Source organism: Mastomys coucha, unplaced genomic scaffold (genome assembly GCF_008632895.1).
Source record: "Mastomys coucha isolate ucsf_1 unplaced genomic scaffold, UCSF_Mcou_1 pScaffold6, whole genome shotgun sequence".
Lineage (NCBI taxonomy): Eukaryota > Metazoa > Chordata > Mammalia > Rodentia > Muridae > Mastomys > Mastomys coucha.
In genome coordinates this window covers 101,950,105-101,964,257 of record NW_022196912.1, presented here as the reverse complement: position 1 = coordinate 101,964,257, position 14,153 = coordinate 101,950,105, and the positions used below count along the sequence as shown (strand labels likewise).

At 52.0% G+C, this 14,153-nt stretch overlaps 1 protein-coding gene across 1 annotated transcript; it reads left to right on the top strand.

Annotated features, from left to right (window-relative positions):
• The first annotated feature begins 6,825 nt into the window (after positions 1-6,825).
• Irf2bpl (interferon regulatory factor 2 binding protein like) lies at positions 6,826-10,968 on the top strand. The gene has a single exon (XM_031356369.1). It carries the CDS (start codon positions 7,800-7,802, stop codon positions 10,134-10,136), a length of 2,337 nt encoding a protein of 778 aa, XP_031212229.1. The 5' UTR covers positions 6,826-7,799; the 3' UTR covers positions 10,137-10,968.
• The last annotated feature ends 3,185 nt before the right edge of the window (positions 10,969-14,153 follow it).

Below are 14,153 nucleotides of genomic sequence, written 5' to 3'. Positions count from 1 at the left end.
AGAGAGAGAGAGAGAGAGAGACAGAGAGAGAGAGAGAGAGAGAGAGAGAGAGAGAGAGAGCTCTTGAAAGCAGGAACTAGGGAGGGGAAGCCCTTGTCTCTAGGAGGTCCCAGAGGAAGGGCCCAACTGTGCTATATAGTCTTGCTCCAGCTTAGGCTGAGAGGCAGTCCTTGTTTATTTTGTCTGTCACACCAACACAAGGTGCTAGGCTGGTCACCTCGAGGAAACCTGCCAAAGAATAGACAAAGAGCGTGGACAGGGTGTAGCATCAGGCCTGGCTTTCCCAGTCAGGACTGACCTTTTTACAGGCCCTCCAGGCCTAGGCATTACAGACAGGACTCCCAGGGATGCTCTGGAAGGCAGAGTATACAAATTTAAGATGGACAGGTGAGAAACCAAAGCTCAAGAGAATAAACAGATTGCTCAGGGAGTCTGTCATGTTGCTGCAGGAAGTCCTGAACAAGAGCTGCTGCCTCTTCCGGCTTTTGGGGCTACTGCATTAGGAAACTAGGCCACCTAGGAGCAGTGGAAGCTGGCTCCATTCTGGGCTTTAGATTCCCAGCACTGAGACAGAAAGTGCTAAGAACCAGGACTGATGGTACTGATCTCTTAGTCCACAGCCACTGTGGAAGGCGAGGCAGAAAGACCACACGTTCAAAACCTGTCTGGGCTACAGAATGAGTTCAGGATGAGCCTAGACAACTTATAAGGACCCAATGGAAACATGAAAAGGGGCTGGAGATAGGGCATTACTCAACATGCTCCAGGCCCTTGGTTCTATCCTTGGCTAGGGGGCAGTGCTCTCTAAGTAAATCATTGACTAAGTAAATAGAGGGCAGCGGGCTAACATACTATCACCCTCCAGGCTGTGGGGCAGTCATGTTTCAGCACACTTAGGTAAGAGCAAAGGGGCATTATGCATGTGATGTAACTTTTGGGTCTGGAAAGAGACCTTTTCCAAGATCCAAGTTTATTTTCCTCCTTTGCCTACATGGTTCAATTGAGTTCTTTCTTATTATTCTTTTTCCTTTCAGTGCTAGAGATCCAAATCAAGGCCTTGCATGGGCTAGGCAAGGCTTTCCCATGCAGCTGCATCCTCTAGTCCCAGACATGTACATTTTCAAACTGTATTGAGGGCAACTGGAGAGCTTTCCCATCCTTTCAGCAAAGCTGAGATGAAAACTTTGGATTTACCGGGCGGTGGTGGAGCAAGCCTTTAATCCCAGCACTTGGGAGGCAGAGGCAGGCAGATTTCTGAGTTCGAGGCCAGCCTGGTCTACAGAGTGAGTTCCAGGATAGCCAAGGCTACACAGAGAAACCCTGTTTCAAAAAAACCAAAAAAAAAAAAAAAAAAAAAAAAGAACTTTGGATTTCCTTTATTATCCCTGCCTGCAGCCGGGGCATAGAACTCCCAAGGAGTAAGAGAAAGGTGTCTGAGGATAGCCCAGACAGGGTGGCTACTCAAGTGTTTCGCAGAGCTCTATAGTGATTGATTTTTAACTCCAAAACAACTGATGTTCATTGATACCTACCTTGCAGCCTAAAGAGACAGTGGAACCATTAACCTGTAAAGTCCTGTGGGTAGAGGGTTTTACATTTTGCTTAAGCTTCCTAGATGAATCTGGGACCCCCTAAAGGGCCTGTTTTTGCTAACTCTGGAGTACCTCTGGCCCAGCTTCCCTCACCTGTACAAAGGCTGACGAAAATAACACTCACCTCAGAGGCTTGTGTGGAGATGAGTGAGATAATGTCTGGAAATGTGCTTTTGGAGCCCTTGACAAATGTCCGTCCGTATTGGTAATAATCTCTCACCTTTTATTAAACATATTCTAATACTGTCATCCACACAGACCAATGAAACAGGCAAAGGAAGTGGAGTAATAACTCCACTTTTACTCAGAACATGAAGTGCAAATGATTAGCTCAAGGTCAGCCAAGTCCAAGGTGAACAGCAGAATGTAAATATGTACCAAGGACCGCCCCTTCTTTCTTGCTCTCCCTCCCTCCTCCCTCCACCTCGCTCTCTCCAGAGTTCCAGGTGGAACTACTCGGCACAGGCAAGTCCATAGACCCATGGACCCAATTCAAGGAAAGTAATGATGGCTGCCCTGTACCGCCCTTGACCCTAGACCGGCGAGGACCTGGGAGGAGCTTCCTGCTCGGAGACCACACTTTCTGGCTGTCCAGGCAGAAAAGTGCCTGCGGCAATGGGTCTGGCTTGTGGAAATCCCAAGATTATTGTAGACTGTTGGGAACTTCCCTTTAAGGCCCAGGCTCACAGAAGTAGAGGGCCAAGGGTAGGCACACCTGTGGTCTTCATGGCCACTGACCACTGCGACAGGTCCCGCCTACTCGAAGGCTTCCTTCCTCTCAAGTTTCCTTGTTGGGGGTTAGAGGACAACTGAATCAGTGAATAGCACCCCTGTCTGGTTCTTCCACCCTCTCCCTCTAGGCCCGTTTCCCTGGACAGCTCATTCCAGGCTTTTTTTTTTTTTTTTCTTTTTTTGAAGTAAGAAACACACCAGTTTTTGCTGAGAGCAGCGCTGGGCTCCCCCAAGCCCTGGCACGGTGGCAAGAAGAGGATGCCGGGAGGCAGGAACTAGACTCGACTACACCCCCCCTCCAGCGCCTTTTCTCCCCTCCTGGTCTCCGCCCCTCCAGGAAGAAAACAGCCTGCGACCGGATCGGTTTTTCGGCCACTGTGCCAAACCCAACCACTATGCCCGCCCTCCCTTGCCTTCTCCCCAATTTCGCTCTGAGTGCCCGACTTGCCCATGCGCCCGAGGCTGGGCAGGTCTTGGCGAGCGGTGCAGGCTCAGCTCCCCAGGGCTTCTCGGCGAATCACGTTGTTCCTGGGATTTCATGCTCTAGTGGCTCTTGTGTAACCCTATGCCCTGGCCTAACTCAATACTTTTTTTTTTTTTAATACCAAGATTAATCCTTTAGGGAAAGGCAAATACTTCCGCCACGGATCCGACTGAGGAGTAAATGTGTAAATCACACAGCAGCCTCCAGCCCCCACAGCCCCTTTGCACGGGGTTTGCAAGGCTCAGTAACCGGCCGCACCCCTGGGGTGCCTGGCGTTAGGCGATTCCTGGCCTCGCTAAGGCCAAAGGAGGGCCCAGCCCACACGTTAGTTTTCATCTACTCTTAAGCGGCTCGCAGGCCAAAGAACAGGGCATTGCTAAACTGCGCGGCGTTACCAAAAAAGGCTTTTCTCTCTGCGGAGCGCTTGGCGGCGCGCTTTGCAGCGGGGTGAGGCGAGGTTCAGCCTAGGCTTCCAGAGCAGCACGCCAAAAGCACCCCTGACCCCACCCTATTTGGGTTCCAAAGGCCCTATGTGGGGGCCTTTGAGGGAGGGCCAGAGTCGCCGGGATGCATAGAAGTGCTTAAGATCCTGACAACCCTTCACACGCCTAACACTGGGCTACGTTGCTCCGCAAAGGCCAAGTGGAAAGCTGACCTTTTGCTCCAGTTTAGAACAGTGTTGTCTGAGCTATCTCAGATGGCAAGCTGAGGAGGAAGATAGCTATTAAGATGGAACTTTGCTTTGTGAGGTTTCGGGCTAACACTTTGTACCTTGCTCTACAGCCGGTTGCACCCCAGAACACAGCACCAGAGTTCTGTGTCTCTACTCCCCCATTTCTCACCTTGCTTGATCAGTGCTTCCCAAGAGATCACAGTACTGCTGCAGGAGCAGAGAGGAATGGATCTCCAAGCACTGGAGTTCTCGCCTCCGCAGTTGCTGATGCATCCCCACACAGGGCCTTCTGAGACAAGTGGTTTAGGAAGCATTTTATCACCAAGAACAATGGTGATATTTTTTGAGGGGGTATGGAGAGTTGTGATTTTTAAATAAAAGGATTATGAGACTGTGGGTTGCAATGGGATTGTTTAAATGCAGGCTGATGGCTAGCTCCCTATGTTCACAAATACCTTGTTTTGGTGTGTGTGTGTGTGTGTCTTTGGTAAAAGGAGACAAAAAGGGGCCAAATGTGTGTGTGCACCAAATGTAACATTGTGACATGGAACTCAACTTGCTTTCTCTAGCTGGCTGGCTAGAGGGTTGTGACTAAGCTCTTATTTCTTTTTGTTTGTTTGTTTGTTTGGTTTTTTTGTTTTTTGCTTTTCGAGACAGGGTTTTTCTGTGTAGCCCTGGCTGTCCTGGTACTCACTCTGTAGACCAGGCTGGCCTCGAACTCAGAAATCCACCTGCCTCTGCCTCCCAAGTGCTGGGATTAAAGGCGTGGGCCACCACCGCCCGGCTAAGCTCTTATTTCTAAAGTACTTTTAATAAAGGGGAAAATAACAAATGTAAAGAAATGGGTCGGGCTGGTTAGTGGTGGCCCACACGTCTTTAATCCCAGCACTTGGGAGGCAGAGGCAGGTGGATTTCTGAGTTCGAGGCCAGCCTGGTCTACACAGAGTGAGTTCCAGGACAGCCAGGGCTACACAGAGAAACCCTGTCTTAAAAAACCAAAAAAATAAATAAATAAATAAAAGAAATGGGTCATCCAGTCGAGCCAAAGTCCAGGCTGGTAGGGATTGATTGTTTTGACTCACTCAAGGGTAGCTATGGCATGAGGAAGAGTGAAGTCTAAGGGTGCGGAGACACAGAGAAGCTCTTTACACACAGGACTCTGCTCCCCGCCAGCGAGGCAAAGTTTATTATTGCCCTGGAGCACACAGTGAGCTCACTGTTTTTGCAAAAACAGAAACTGGGTTGCTCTGAGATGAAAGAGCGGCTCCCTAAGGTCTCTTCTCCTTCTCCTTGCAAGCTCTACTTTCCATTGCATTTAGAACCCAGAAGGAAGATCTTGATGATGGGGAAACGCCTGAATAGCTTCTGGAGATCAAGTGTCAAAATAAAAGTATTTCTTGTTGCTTCAACCGACTGTAATAGCGATCATAAATAATGATCATAATGCCTTATGCACTTTCAATACTTTCACAGGTTAGCCAGGGACAATATCAATATCATCAACAGGAGTGTCCAACTGTGGCAGTTTTCCTATGAGTGCAATGATGGTGTCTTCGTACTGCATGGTTCATTTATGCTTCAGTCTGCGCAGATACACCATCACAGCTTCTCTGTGTGGAAGAATTCAGTAGTACAGTCTTGGAAGGGGATCCTCCTCGGGGTTCATTATGAAGGTGCATTTGCATAACACTTTATATACAAGGTTGTATGTAATAAAAAAAAAATGGGATGCTGATGGAAAATCTCAGCCCCTTAGACCATCTCTGGGAGCCTTAGCTTGTTCCTCACCACCTCTCCAACCAAATGTACTGGATTTAGATCCCAGGTCAGCTGCTACAGTAATTCCAGCCTGTTTTCCTAGTCTGTTAAGTGGAATGGAATCTACTTTGTAGAAGACATTATGGGTTTAATAATGTAAATACCGCTTTATGTAACATATCTACATTATAATGAAAATAATAAGCCAAAGCAAAGGATTTACTTTCCCAGTACCTATCCTTTCACCTGTCTCAGAGTAACCTGTCAAAACCACAAGACACAAACTGAAGTCTCCAACAACCCATCAAGCTAAGAGACATAATTCCATTTTGCAGAAGGAAAATATTATATAAACAGGGCTCAAGGTTACAAAGCCTAGGGTAGTAAGAATGAAGAAATTCCAATCCTGTAGGCCGGAACCCAGCCTTATCAAACCCCCTCCCCTTCACCAGCCTCCAGGGGGATTATCTTAATTTACATAAGAAAAAAACAAACTCAATAAATAGAAAAACCAAGTGAAGTGCTCCAGTCAGAGCTAAGACCAACCCTATTAGTTTTTACAGTCAGCAATAATGATGGGAGGTGATCTTAGAAGGGAGAAGAAATCATGACCTCCCAGAGTGCATCGGGGCAGTGTGGAATGAAATCACAACACACAGAAGGAACTTGAAAACTGTCCATGCTTTATTTATTTATGGTTCTGAGGACAGAGCTCTGAGCCTGCGTCATCCTGAACAAGTGCTCCCTCGATGAGCTATGTCCCTAGCTCTAGCACTCAGTATTATTAAGTGCCCCTCCCCCCTTTATGAACCCCAGAAAACCACTCACCTGTTTGGCCAATTCCTCACTCCCCCTTCCCTGCCCTCCACTGCAGCTGTATGCAGAAGGCCTCCGAGTGCTCACAGCTTCTTCAGACATTCAGCCAAAATATTTTATAGAGTTGGGCCAGGGAGAGGGGTGGCTCATTTAGCGCTATTCTCGAAACTCCGATTCCATTCTCAGGCTGGGTCGCAAAGGCAAATCTAAAAAGGTAATTTCTGGAAGATTGGAGAAATGCTAATTCTGCAGGTGTTTGGGCACCAATGGTGGCAAGGAATGTAACATTAACGGGGGTGGGGGGAGTGGAGCTCTCGTCGCAGATTAAATGGGTAATACCTTGATATGAAATTCAAAGTGAAACTCGTCAAACAGGGCACTTAATTTTACTGCCTGGGGTTTTGGTCGGGTGGGGAACGGGAATCGGAAACAACACTCTGTGGCTCTTAAATGTTTTTGTTACTTGGGAAAGCCAGGCAGGAAAAGGAAAGGTCATCGCTGGTTTCATCCCGATCCCGCCTGCCCGTCCCAAACCCCCACCCCCCCTCCCCGCACCCAAACCCTGGACTTGCAGCTTTAGCTCCCGGGGCCTCAGCTGTGGTACACACACGGCCGAGGGGGGAGGGGAAGGGAGGGTGGAGGCGCGGAGGAGGGGCCGACAGGGAGGAATCTGGGCATGCTGCCGCGCATGCGCCTTTCGCGAGCAACAAGTGGGCTCCACAGACAGAGGAAGTGTAAAGGGGGGTTTTGGGGGTGGGGGGACTGGTGCAGAGCATGGCGGTGACGTCAGCGCTCCGCCCGGGCGGCATCCCGCGCGGCTAAGCCGGGGACAGCGCGAGCCGCAGCCGGAGCAGGAGCGCTGAGACGCGCCTCCGGAACGTAGAGTAACAATCACAACCCCACATTCCAGGCGAGCGAGCGCGAGCGGGAAGGGATGCGACCCGGGTGGAGGTGCCGAGCGAGCGCCCTGCAGCCAACGTGAGCGCCGCCTGCCTCTTGTGGCCCGCAGAGGTGGTCAGGCCAGGAGGGGCGGTGGGAGCCTGCGTGCGTGCGTGCGCTCCTCGGCTCTGCTCTGCTCTCGTGTGTCTTGGAAACGGTGGCCGCGGCGGCTTTCCTCCGGCGTGCAAACCCAGGCGCCGCCAGCGCCAACGGCCGTCGCTGCGGAGGGGGAAAACGCTCCTCTTCTTGGCAGCCACCTCCTCCCCGCGGCCCTCCCGGGGAATCGGCGGCTTCAGCAAGATTGGACCTGGGCACCGGGTGGCACCACCTTCTAACCCTCTCCCCGGGGCGCCTGGCGTAGAGAGGACTCAGATCGTAGGGGGACCTTTCCCCCCCTTCGCGCTTCCACGCTTCAGTCACTCCGGGGAGGGGGCCAAGAGGCCACTGGCGGCTGGCCCCGGACACCCTAGCCCCCTCCCCCCAGCCCCGGAGCGCGCAGCCCTGCCTGATCCGCCGCACCAGGAAGAAGGCTCCCGGTGCTCTCCTCCGGACCAGACAGCCGCAGTAGGAGGTGGGGGCGAGGAGCGTGCGGAGCCCGTCGGCCGCCTGGGCGGTGGAGCCCCCGCCGAGAGGCACTCCTGCGCCGGCAGTGGAGACTCGCGCTCCCTCCAGCCCCTGGGGCAGAACTTTCTCGCCCCCCTCCCCCGCAGCCGGACTCCTTCCCCAGCCAAGCTAGTCCTCCCGTAAGGAGAAGGCGACGCGGAGACAGCCCGGGCGGGGGCCTACCTTCCCCGAGGCTGGCATCATGTCGGCGGCGCAGGTGTCCTCGTCCCGAAGACAGTCTTGCTACCTGTGCGACCTGCCTCGCATGCCCTGGGCCATGATCTGGGACTTCTCCGAACCCGTGTGCCGTGGCTGCGTCAACTACGAAGGCGCCGACCGCATCGAATTCGTGATCGAGACGGCACGCCAGCTGAAGCGGGCGCACGGTTGCTTCCAAGACGGTCGCTCCCCCGGGCCGCCGCCGCCAGTCGGGGTCAAGACGGTGGCCTTGTCCGCCAAGGAAGCTGCGGCGGCAGCTGCCGCCGCACAGCAACAGCAGCAGCAGCAACAACAGCAGCAGCAGCAGCAGCAGCTCAACCACGTCGATGGATCCACCAAGCCTGCGGTGTTGGCCGCCCCGTCCGGTCTGGAGCGCTATGGCCTGAGCGCAGCGGCCGCCGCGGCTGCCGCCGCCGCCGCCGCGGTGGAACAACGCAGCCGTTTCGAGTATCCGCCTCCCCCGGTGAGTCTGGGGAGCAGCAGTCACGCCACCCGGCTGCCCAACGGCCTGGGAGGTCCTAACGGCTTCCCCAAGCCAGCCCCGGAGGAGGGCCCCCCGGAGCTGAACCGCCAGAGCCCCAATTCATCCTCAGCGGCAACCTCGGTGGCTCCTCGGCGTGGGACGCATAGTGGGCTGGTGACCGGGCTGCCCAACCCGGGTGGTGGCGGGGGACCCCAGCTCACCGTGCCTCCCAACCTCTTGCCGCAGACGCTGCTTAACGGCCCGGCGAGCGGCGCGGTGCTGCCTCCGCCCCACGGGTTGGGGGGAAGCCGAGGGCCCCCTACTCCAGCACCTCCGGGTGCTCCCGGGGGACCCGCCTGTCTCGGGGGTCCCCCAGGTGTGTCGGCCACCGTATCGTCCGCCCCGTCGTCGACCTCGTCGACGGTGGCAGAGGTGGGCGTGGGTGCCGCTGGCAAGCGGCCTGGATCGGTGTCGAGCACAGACCAGGAGCGTGAGCTGAAGGAGAAGCAGCGCAACGCCGAGGCCTTGGCCGAGCTGAGCGAGAGCCTGCGCAACCGCGCGGAGGAGTGGGCCAACAAGCCCAAGATGGTCCGCGACACGCTGCTCACGCTGGCTGGCTGCACGCCCTACGAGGTGCGCTTCAAGAAGGACCACTCGCTGTTGGGTCGCGTCTTTGCCTTCGACGCGGTCTCTAAGCCCGGCATGGACTACGAGCTGAAACTGTTCATTGAGTATCCCACGGGCTCCGGCAACGTGTACTCGAGCGCGTCTGGGGTGGCCAAGCAGATGTACCAGGATTGCATGAAGGACTTTGGCCGGGGTCTGTCCTCTGGCTTCAAGTACCTGGAGTACGAGAAGAAGCATGGCTCTGGTGACTGGCGCCTACTTGGGGACCTGCTGCCCGAGGCGGTGCGCTTCTTCAAGGAGGGCGTGCCCGGCGCGGACATGCTGCCCCAGCCCTACCTAGATGCCAGTTGTCCCATGCTACCCACGGCGCTGGTGAGTCTCAGCCGCGCCCCCAGCGCACCTCCAGGAACTGGAGCCTTGCCGCCCGCGGCGCCCACGGGCCGGGGTGCAGCGTCCAGCCTGCGCAAAAGGAAGGCATCCCCGGAGCCTCCAGACTCAGCCGAAAGCGCCCTGAAGCTCGGTGAGGAGCAGCAGAGACAGCAGTGGATGGCGAACCAGAGCGAGGCGCTGAAGCTCACTATGTCCGCGGGGGGCTTTGCGGCGCCGGGACACGCAGCAGGGGGACCGCCTCCGCCCCCGCCACCTCTGGGACCTCATTCCAATCGGACCACCCCGCCCGAGTCAGCCCCCCAGAACGGTCCGTCCCCCATGGCCGCCCTCATGTCAGTAGCAGACACTTTGGGCACAGCGCATTCGCCCAAGGACGGCAGTTCAGTGCACTCGACCACTGCATCTGCTAGGCGAAACAGCAGCAGCCCGGTGTCGCCCGCCTCCGTGCCGGGGCAGCGTCGCCTGGCATCACGCAATGGGGACCTGAATTTACAGGTGGCGCCCCCGCCGCCTGGCGCCCACCCGGGCATGGACCAAGTGCACCCCCAAAACATTCCGGATTCCCCTATGGCCAACAGCGGACCCCTCTGCTGTACCATTTGCCACGAACGTTTGGAGGACACGCATTTCGTTCAGTGTCCGTCTGTCCCTAGCCACAAATTTTGTTTCCCTTGTTCTAGAGAGAGTATCAAAGCCCAGGGGGCCACAGGTGAGGTATATTGCCCCAGCGGAGAGAAATGCCCCCTAGTCGGGTCTAATGTACCTTGGGCCTTCATGCAGGGCGAAATTGCAACTATCTTAGCTGGGGATGTTAAAGTGAAAAAAGAGAGAGACCCTTGAACCACAGGGCAGCGACCTCCTTTGCCCTAGACCACCTCCTCTTCAGTCTAGAGGGCCCTTCCCCCACCTGCCTCGACCTCCCCTATCCACCAAGATGTAGAATTGTGAATATTAACTGCAAAAAGTTAGTCTTATGTATAGACATTATTTTCGTCGTATGTTTCTATATTTTGAAACAGGTATGTAACTTCTTCATTTGAAGGATAAGCTGGTTTGTGTTTAAGCAGTATAATATTGATTGGGTCTTTTCGCATCATATTCGTTAGCATTTATTTGGTGGCAGAATGTTTGCCTAGGTACAGAATTGATAGCCCTTAGCAACGGCTGCTGCTGGTGTGTATTTTTGTAAATGTTATGCACTCTGAAAGGAAAAACACACAAAAGAAAAAGATTTTGTCGTTTTTGTTTTGCCAAGGCCAGTGTTGCTGCCTAAAAAAAAAAAACATTGATGCTATAAAATGGGAAAAGCTTTTTTCTCAACAGCCCCAAGTGTTGGAGTCTTCACTTAATTCTGTTCTGTTCTGTTCTGTTTTCCTGTTTTGTTTGCAAAATGGTAAGGGGGGTGTTGGGAGGGGATGGGTGTTTTTTTTGTTGCAAGTTTGTGAAGGGGGAAAATGTTTTGGTTTGTTTCTACTGACCTGAATGTGTTGGATCTTCACGTGTCGTTTTGTTTTGGCTTTATTGATGCACGGATGCTTTTGAACAGTAGAGCGAAATGCTAGACATGGAGAACTTGCTCTGTTTGTCCTTTATACATTTCTGTAGTTAACAGAACACTGTAATGTGCCTTGGAGCTTAGTAACTTGTAATAAATTCAATTGATATTAATTCCGCCCTGAGTCAGCAAATTTGTCTTTCTAGGGTTGAGGCTACGATACTCCAATTAAGGGGACAACTGTTTACCTCCTACCTGGATGGAACTATAAGGCATCCCGGTTCCTTGGACAGACTCTCGGAGCAGGCTGTCCCACCCCCCTGGGTACCAGGCTGTTTACATTTACCTCCCCTGTAATCTACAGTTGCTGACTAAGCTATTTCTGTTTACTCTTAAGCATCTTTACCCACCCCCCATACAGGACCCAGCTGCAAAGAGCATTGTCAGGAATGCTCTTGGTGACTTTCCCTGGGGCGGTGAGTATATCTTGGTACCCAGTGCAGCTGTGACTTCACAAGTGGGAACAGAAAGGAGTTTATTTTGCCTCTACAGGCGGGGCAAAATTTTCTGTCATTGCACACTTGAAACAAAAGGTGTCTGGCTGGGCTTTGCTTCCTGTGTGTAGATGAAAATGTGACCAGCCAGCTTCCTGCATCTCCTACCATGGATGTGTTCCTTAACGGTTACCATTTCTAAGCAGTCATAATGGACTATCCCTCTGGAACTATAGACTAAAATAAACCCTGTCTTCAAAATTTAAAAAAAAAAAAATGCCTAGGTAGAAGTGGGGGCAGGGTAAGGTGCGAGCATCCAGGAGGCAAATGCATGTTGATTGCAAAGCGGTTTTCACCTCATTCATTATATCCCACCCCTTAATGAGTGTTTCTTAAGTCAGGACACAGCTGATCTGAGCAGACATGGGGGAAGGGGGTGAAAGGGAAAGAAAAGCAAAGGTTGCTTAGGCACCAAATGGAATCCGTTTTACTGACAAAGAAACAAAACTATCAACCTTGTAGCGAGCATTTGTGAGGCACTGGCAGGTGGGCAAAGTAGAGAAGTAGCGAAGCTCAGAACCCCCAGCAGACACCTGACAATCCTTTGATCTAGCTAGAGCGAGGCAAACAGTCCTGGTTTGAACCTTGTCCTTCCCTGGAGGCAACAGAGGACTAGAAAACAGAAAGGAAGCAAAACAACAGGGGTGATCTGATCTGAAATTAATTCCTAGCCACTCCCCATTCCTGGCTGAGAGAACTGACCTGATCTGGATTGCCTGCCCTTGTTGGAGGAAATGATATCCCTAAGGAGGAGCCTGAGGAAATCAAGTCCCGGGATGGTCCTGAACACACCAGCAGGAAGGAGGTTTGATTGAGTCGGGATTTGCAATTAATAAGTTTCTGTCCCTGCTTTGCCACCATATTGAAGTAGAACCCAGAACCCCGGTGTGCCTGTGTGGGTGTGTATATCTGGGAATGGGGATCCATAGTGCTCTTGATGGTTCTGCAGCATGAAACATGGGAGGTGCCTGGCTCACCTCTAAGAATCTCCCTCCATATAAATAGATGTTCGTTCCTGTCGGCTCCCTGCAAATGTGTCCTTGCGTTTTCATGTGTTGCCAAGTGTTGTCTTGGTGCTTATGAGTCATGAAACCTATTTTCATCCTCAGGGGTAATTAACTTGGTGGCGGTAATGCATTGTAGACTGTAGGAAGAGTTAATTCTAAAATGCATCCTGGACCAGCGACCAATCACTTAAAGGTCTGTGCTGGCTTTTCTTACAGCCTCATTAATAAAAAAAAAAAAAAAGAAAGAAAAGAAAAAAAGAACCTGAGCAGGTTTCGCCTGGAAGATTCTTCAAGGTGCTCCCAACCCCCACACCAAATGTACACGCTCTTGAAATGGGTGAATCTAAGAGGGAAAGGGTCCCTCCTCGTCAGCTAGGATGTGAGGATTGCCTGTCTGGGTGTGAACGCTGTGAGTAATGTCTGTCCTGTTACCTACCTGTGCACACACAGGCTCCCATCTGCCTGCCACTCTCTCTTCTCGTCGCTTTGGTATTAGGTTCAGGAACTTTTAGGATTACAAAGCCCTTGATCACTAGTACATATAGGTAAGCAGCCTGTCATTGAGAGCTGAGAACAGTGTTGGTTTCTCCCCGTTGTTGTTGTTGGGTGCTCTTACTAGGAGAAGGGGCAGCTGTAGTAATGAAGCATCTAGCAGAGCCTGGGTTGGCTTCACTTAAGGAAGCCTGACTTGACAAGACTCAGTGGAGAGCAGTAAACTGGAGGAAGCACTCAAGAGGTCAGGGCAGAACTCTGGCTGCAAGTGAATCGTACATAGCTGGTGCAGTTAAGTTTACAATAGCCAAGGGCCGCTTGTTAAATGGTAGCTCTCTTGGGGCGGGGCACAAGGAGTGATAAGACCCTTTGCTGGAGTTGTTCAGGACGCAGTGTGGTTGCCTTAACCAGTCTCTATTTGGTTCTCAGGTCCATTCTCCCTTCCCTGAAGGGGTCCACACTGGACACCTAGGAAGCATTTTCCTTCTCTGGTCCAGGGAATTATTGTGTATTTCACAGACTCAGCCACAGCCAAGCATCTAGCTGGCTGACTGGAAGCTCCTTTTATCCCCTTGTTACTTGGGAGTATCCCTACCCCAGCTGTCCATCTATCTCCCTTGGTCTCAGAACCATAGACAGTGGCCACCATTTACAGTCTACACTGCATCATTCGTATGCTCTACATGTGGGTCTAATACAATGTTAATGATTCTTTAAGTGAAGTTGGGGTGGAAGCCTGAAAATGTTACAGCTTTTGAAGAATAAGCTGATGGGTAGATAAAGTCATTCTTGATTCTGAAGGCAATACCATGGATGATCTATCTCGGGAAGAGCTCATAATTCCAAACCCTTAATAGTAAAATTCCAGATATTTCAGGTATATTCTCCCATGTATCTTGGACTGGTGATAAAATGAGACTCGGTATTTGAATACTTTGGACCATCTCGGGTAGCCAATGCTGGCTTTGAACTTTTGACCCTCTTCCTTACTAGGCATCTGGGTGCTGAGAATGAACCCCCAGGCCCAGCTTTCTGAGATTCACTCTTTTTTCTTCCTAAACTATATCAAGAACAGGAAGTTGGGCACGAGAATAGCCCTAAGGCCTAGTGAAAAACCTTGTTTATTTGGCAATCCTGGTGATTGAATCCTAGGGCTCCATCGACAGAACCCAGTGCTCTACCACTAAGCTATATACCCTTAGCACCTTATTTACTCTTTGTTTTGAGATAGTGGACTCACTAAATTGTCCAGGATGACCCAAACATGTTTCGTTTTGTTTTGTTTTTCAAGAGCTGGCTGTATAGACCA

Coding starts and splice junctions, on each gene's coding strand:
- Irf2bpl (XM_031356369.1), top strand. CDS start 7,800: ATGTCGGCGGCGCAGGTGTCCTCGTCCCGAAGACAGTCTTGCTACCTG.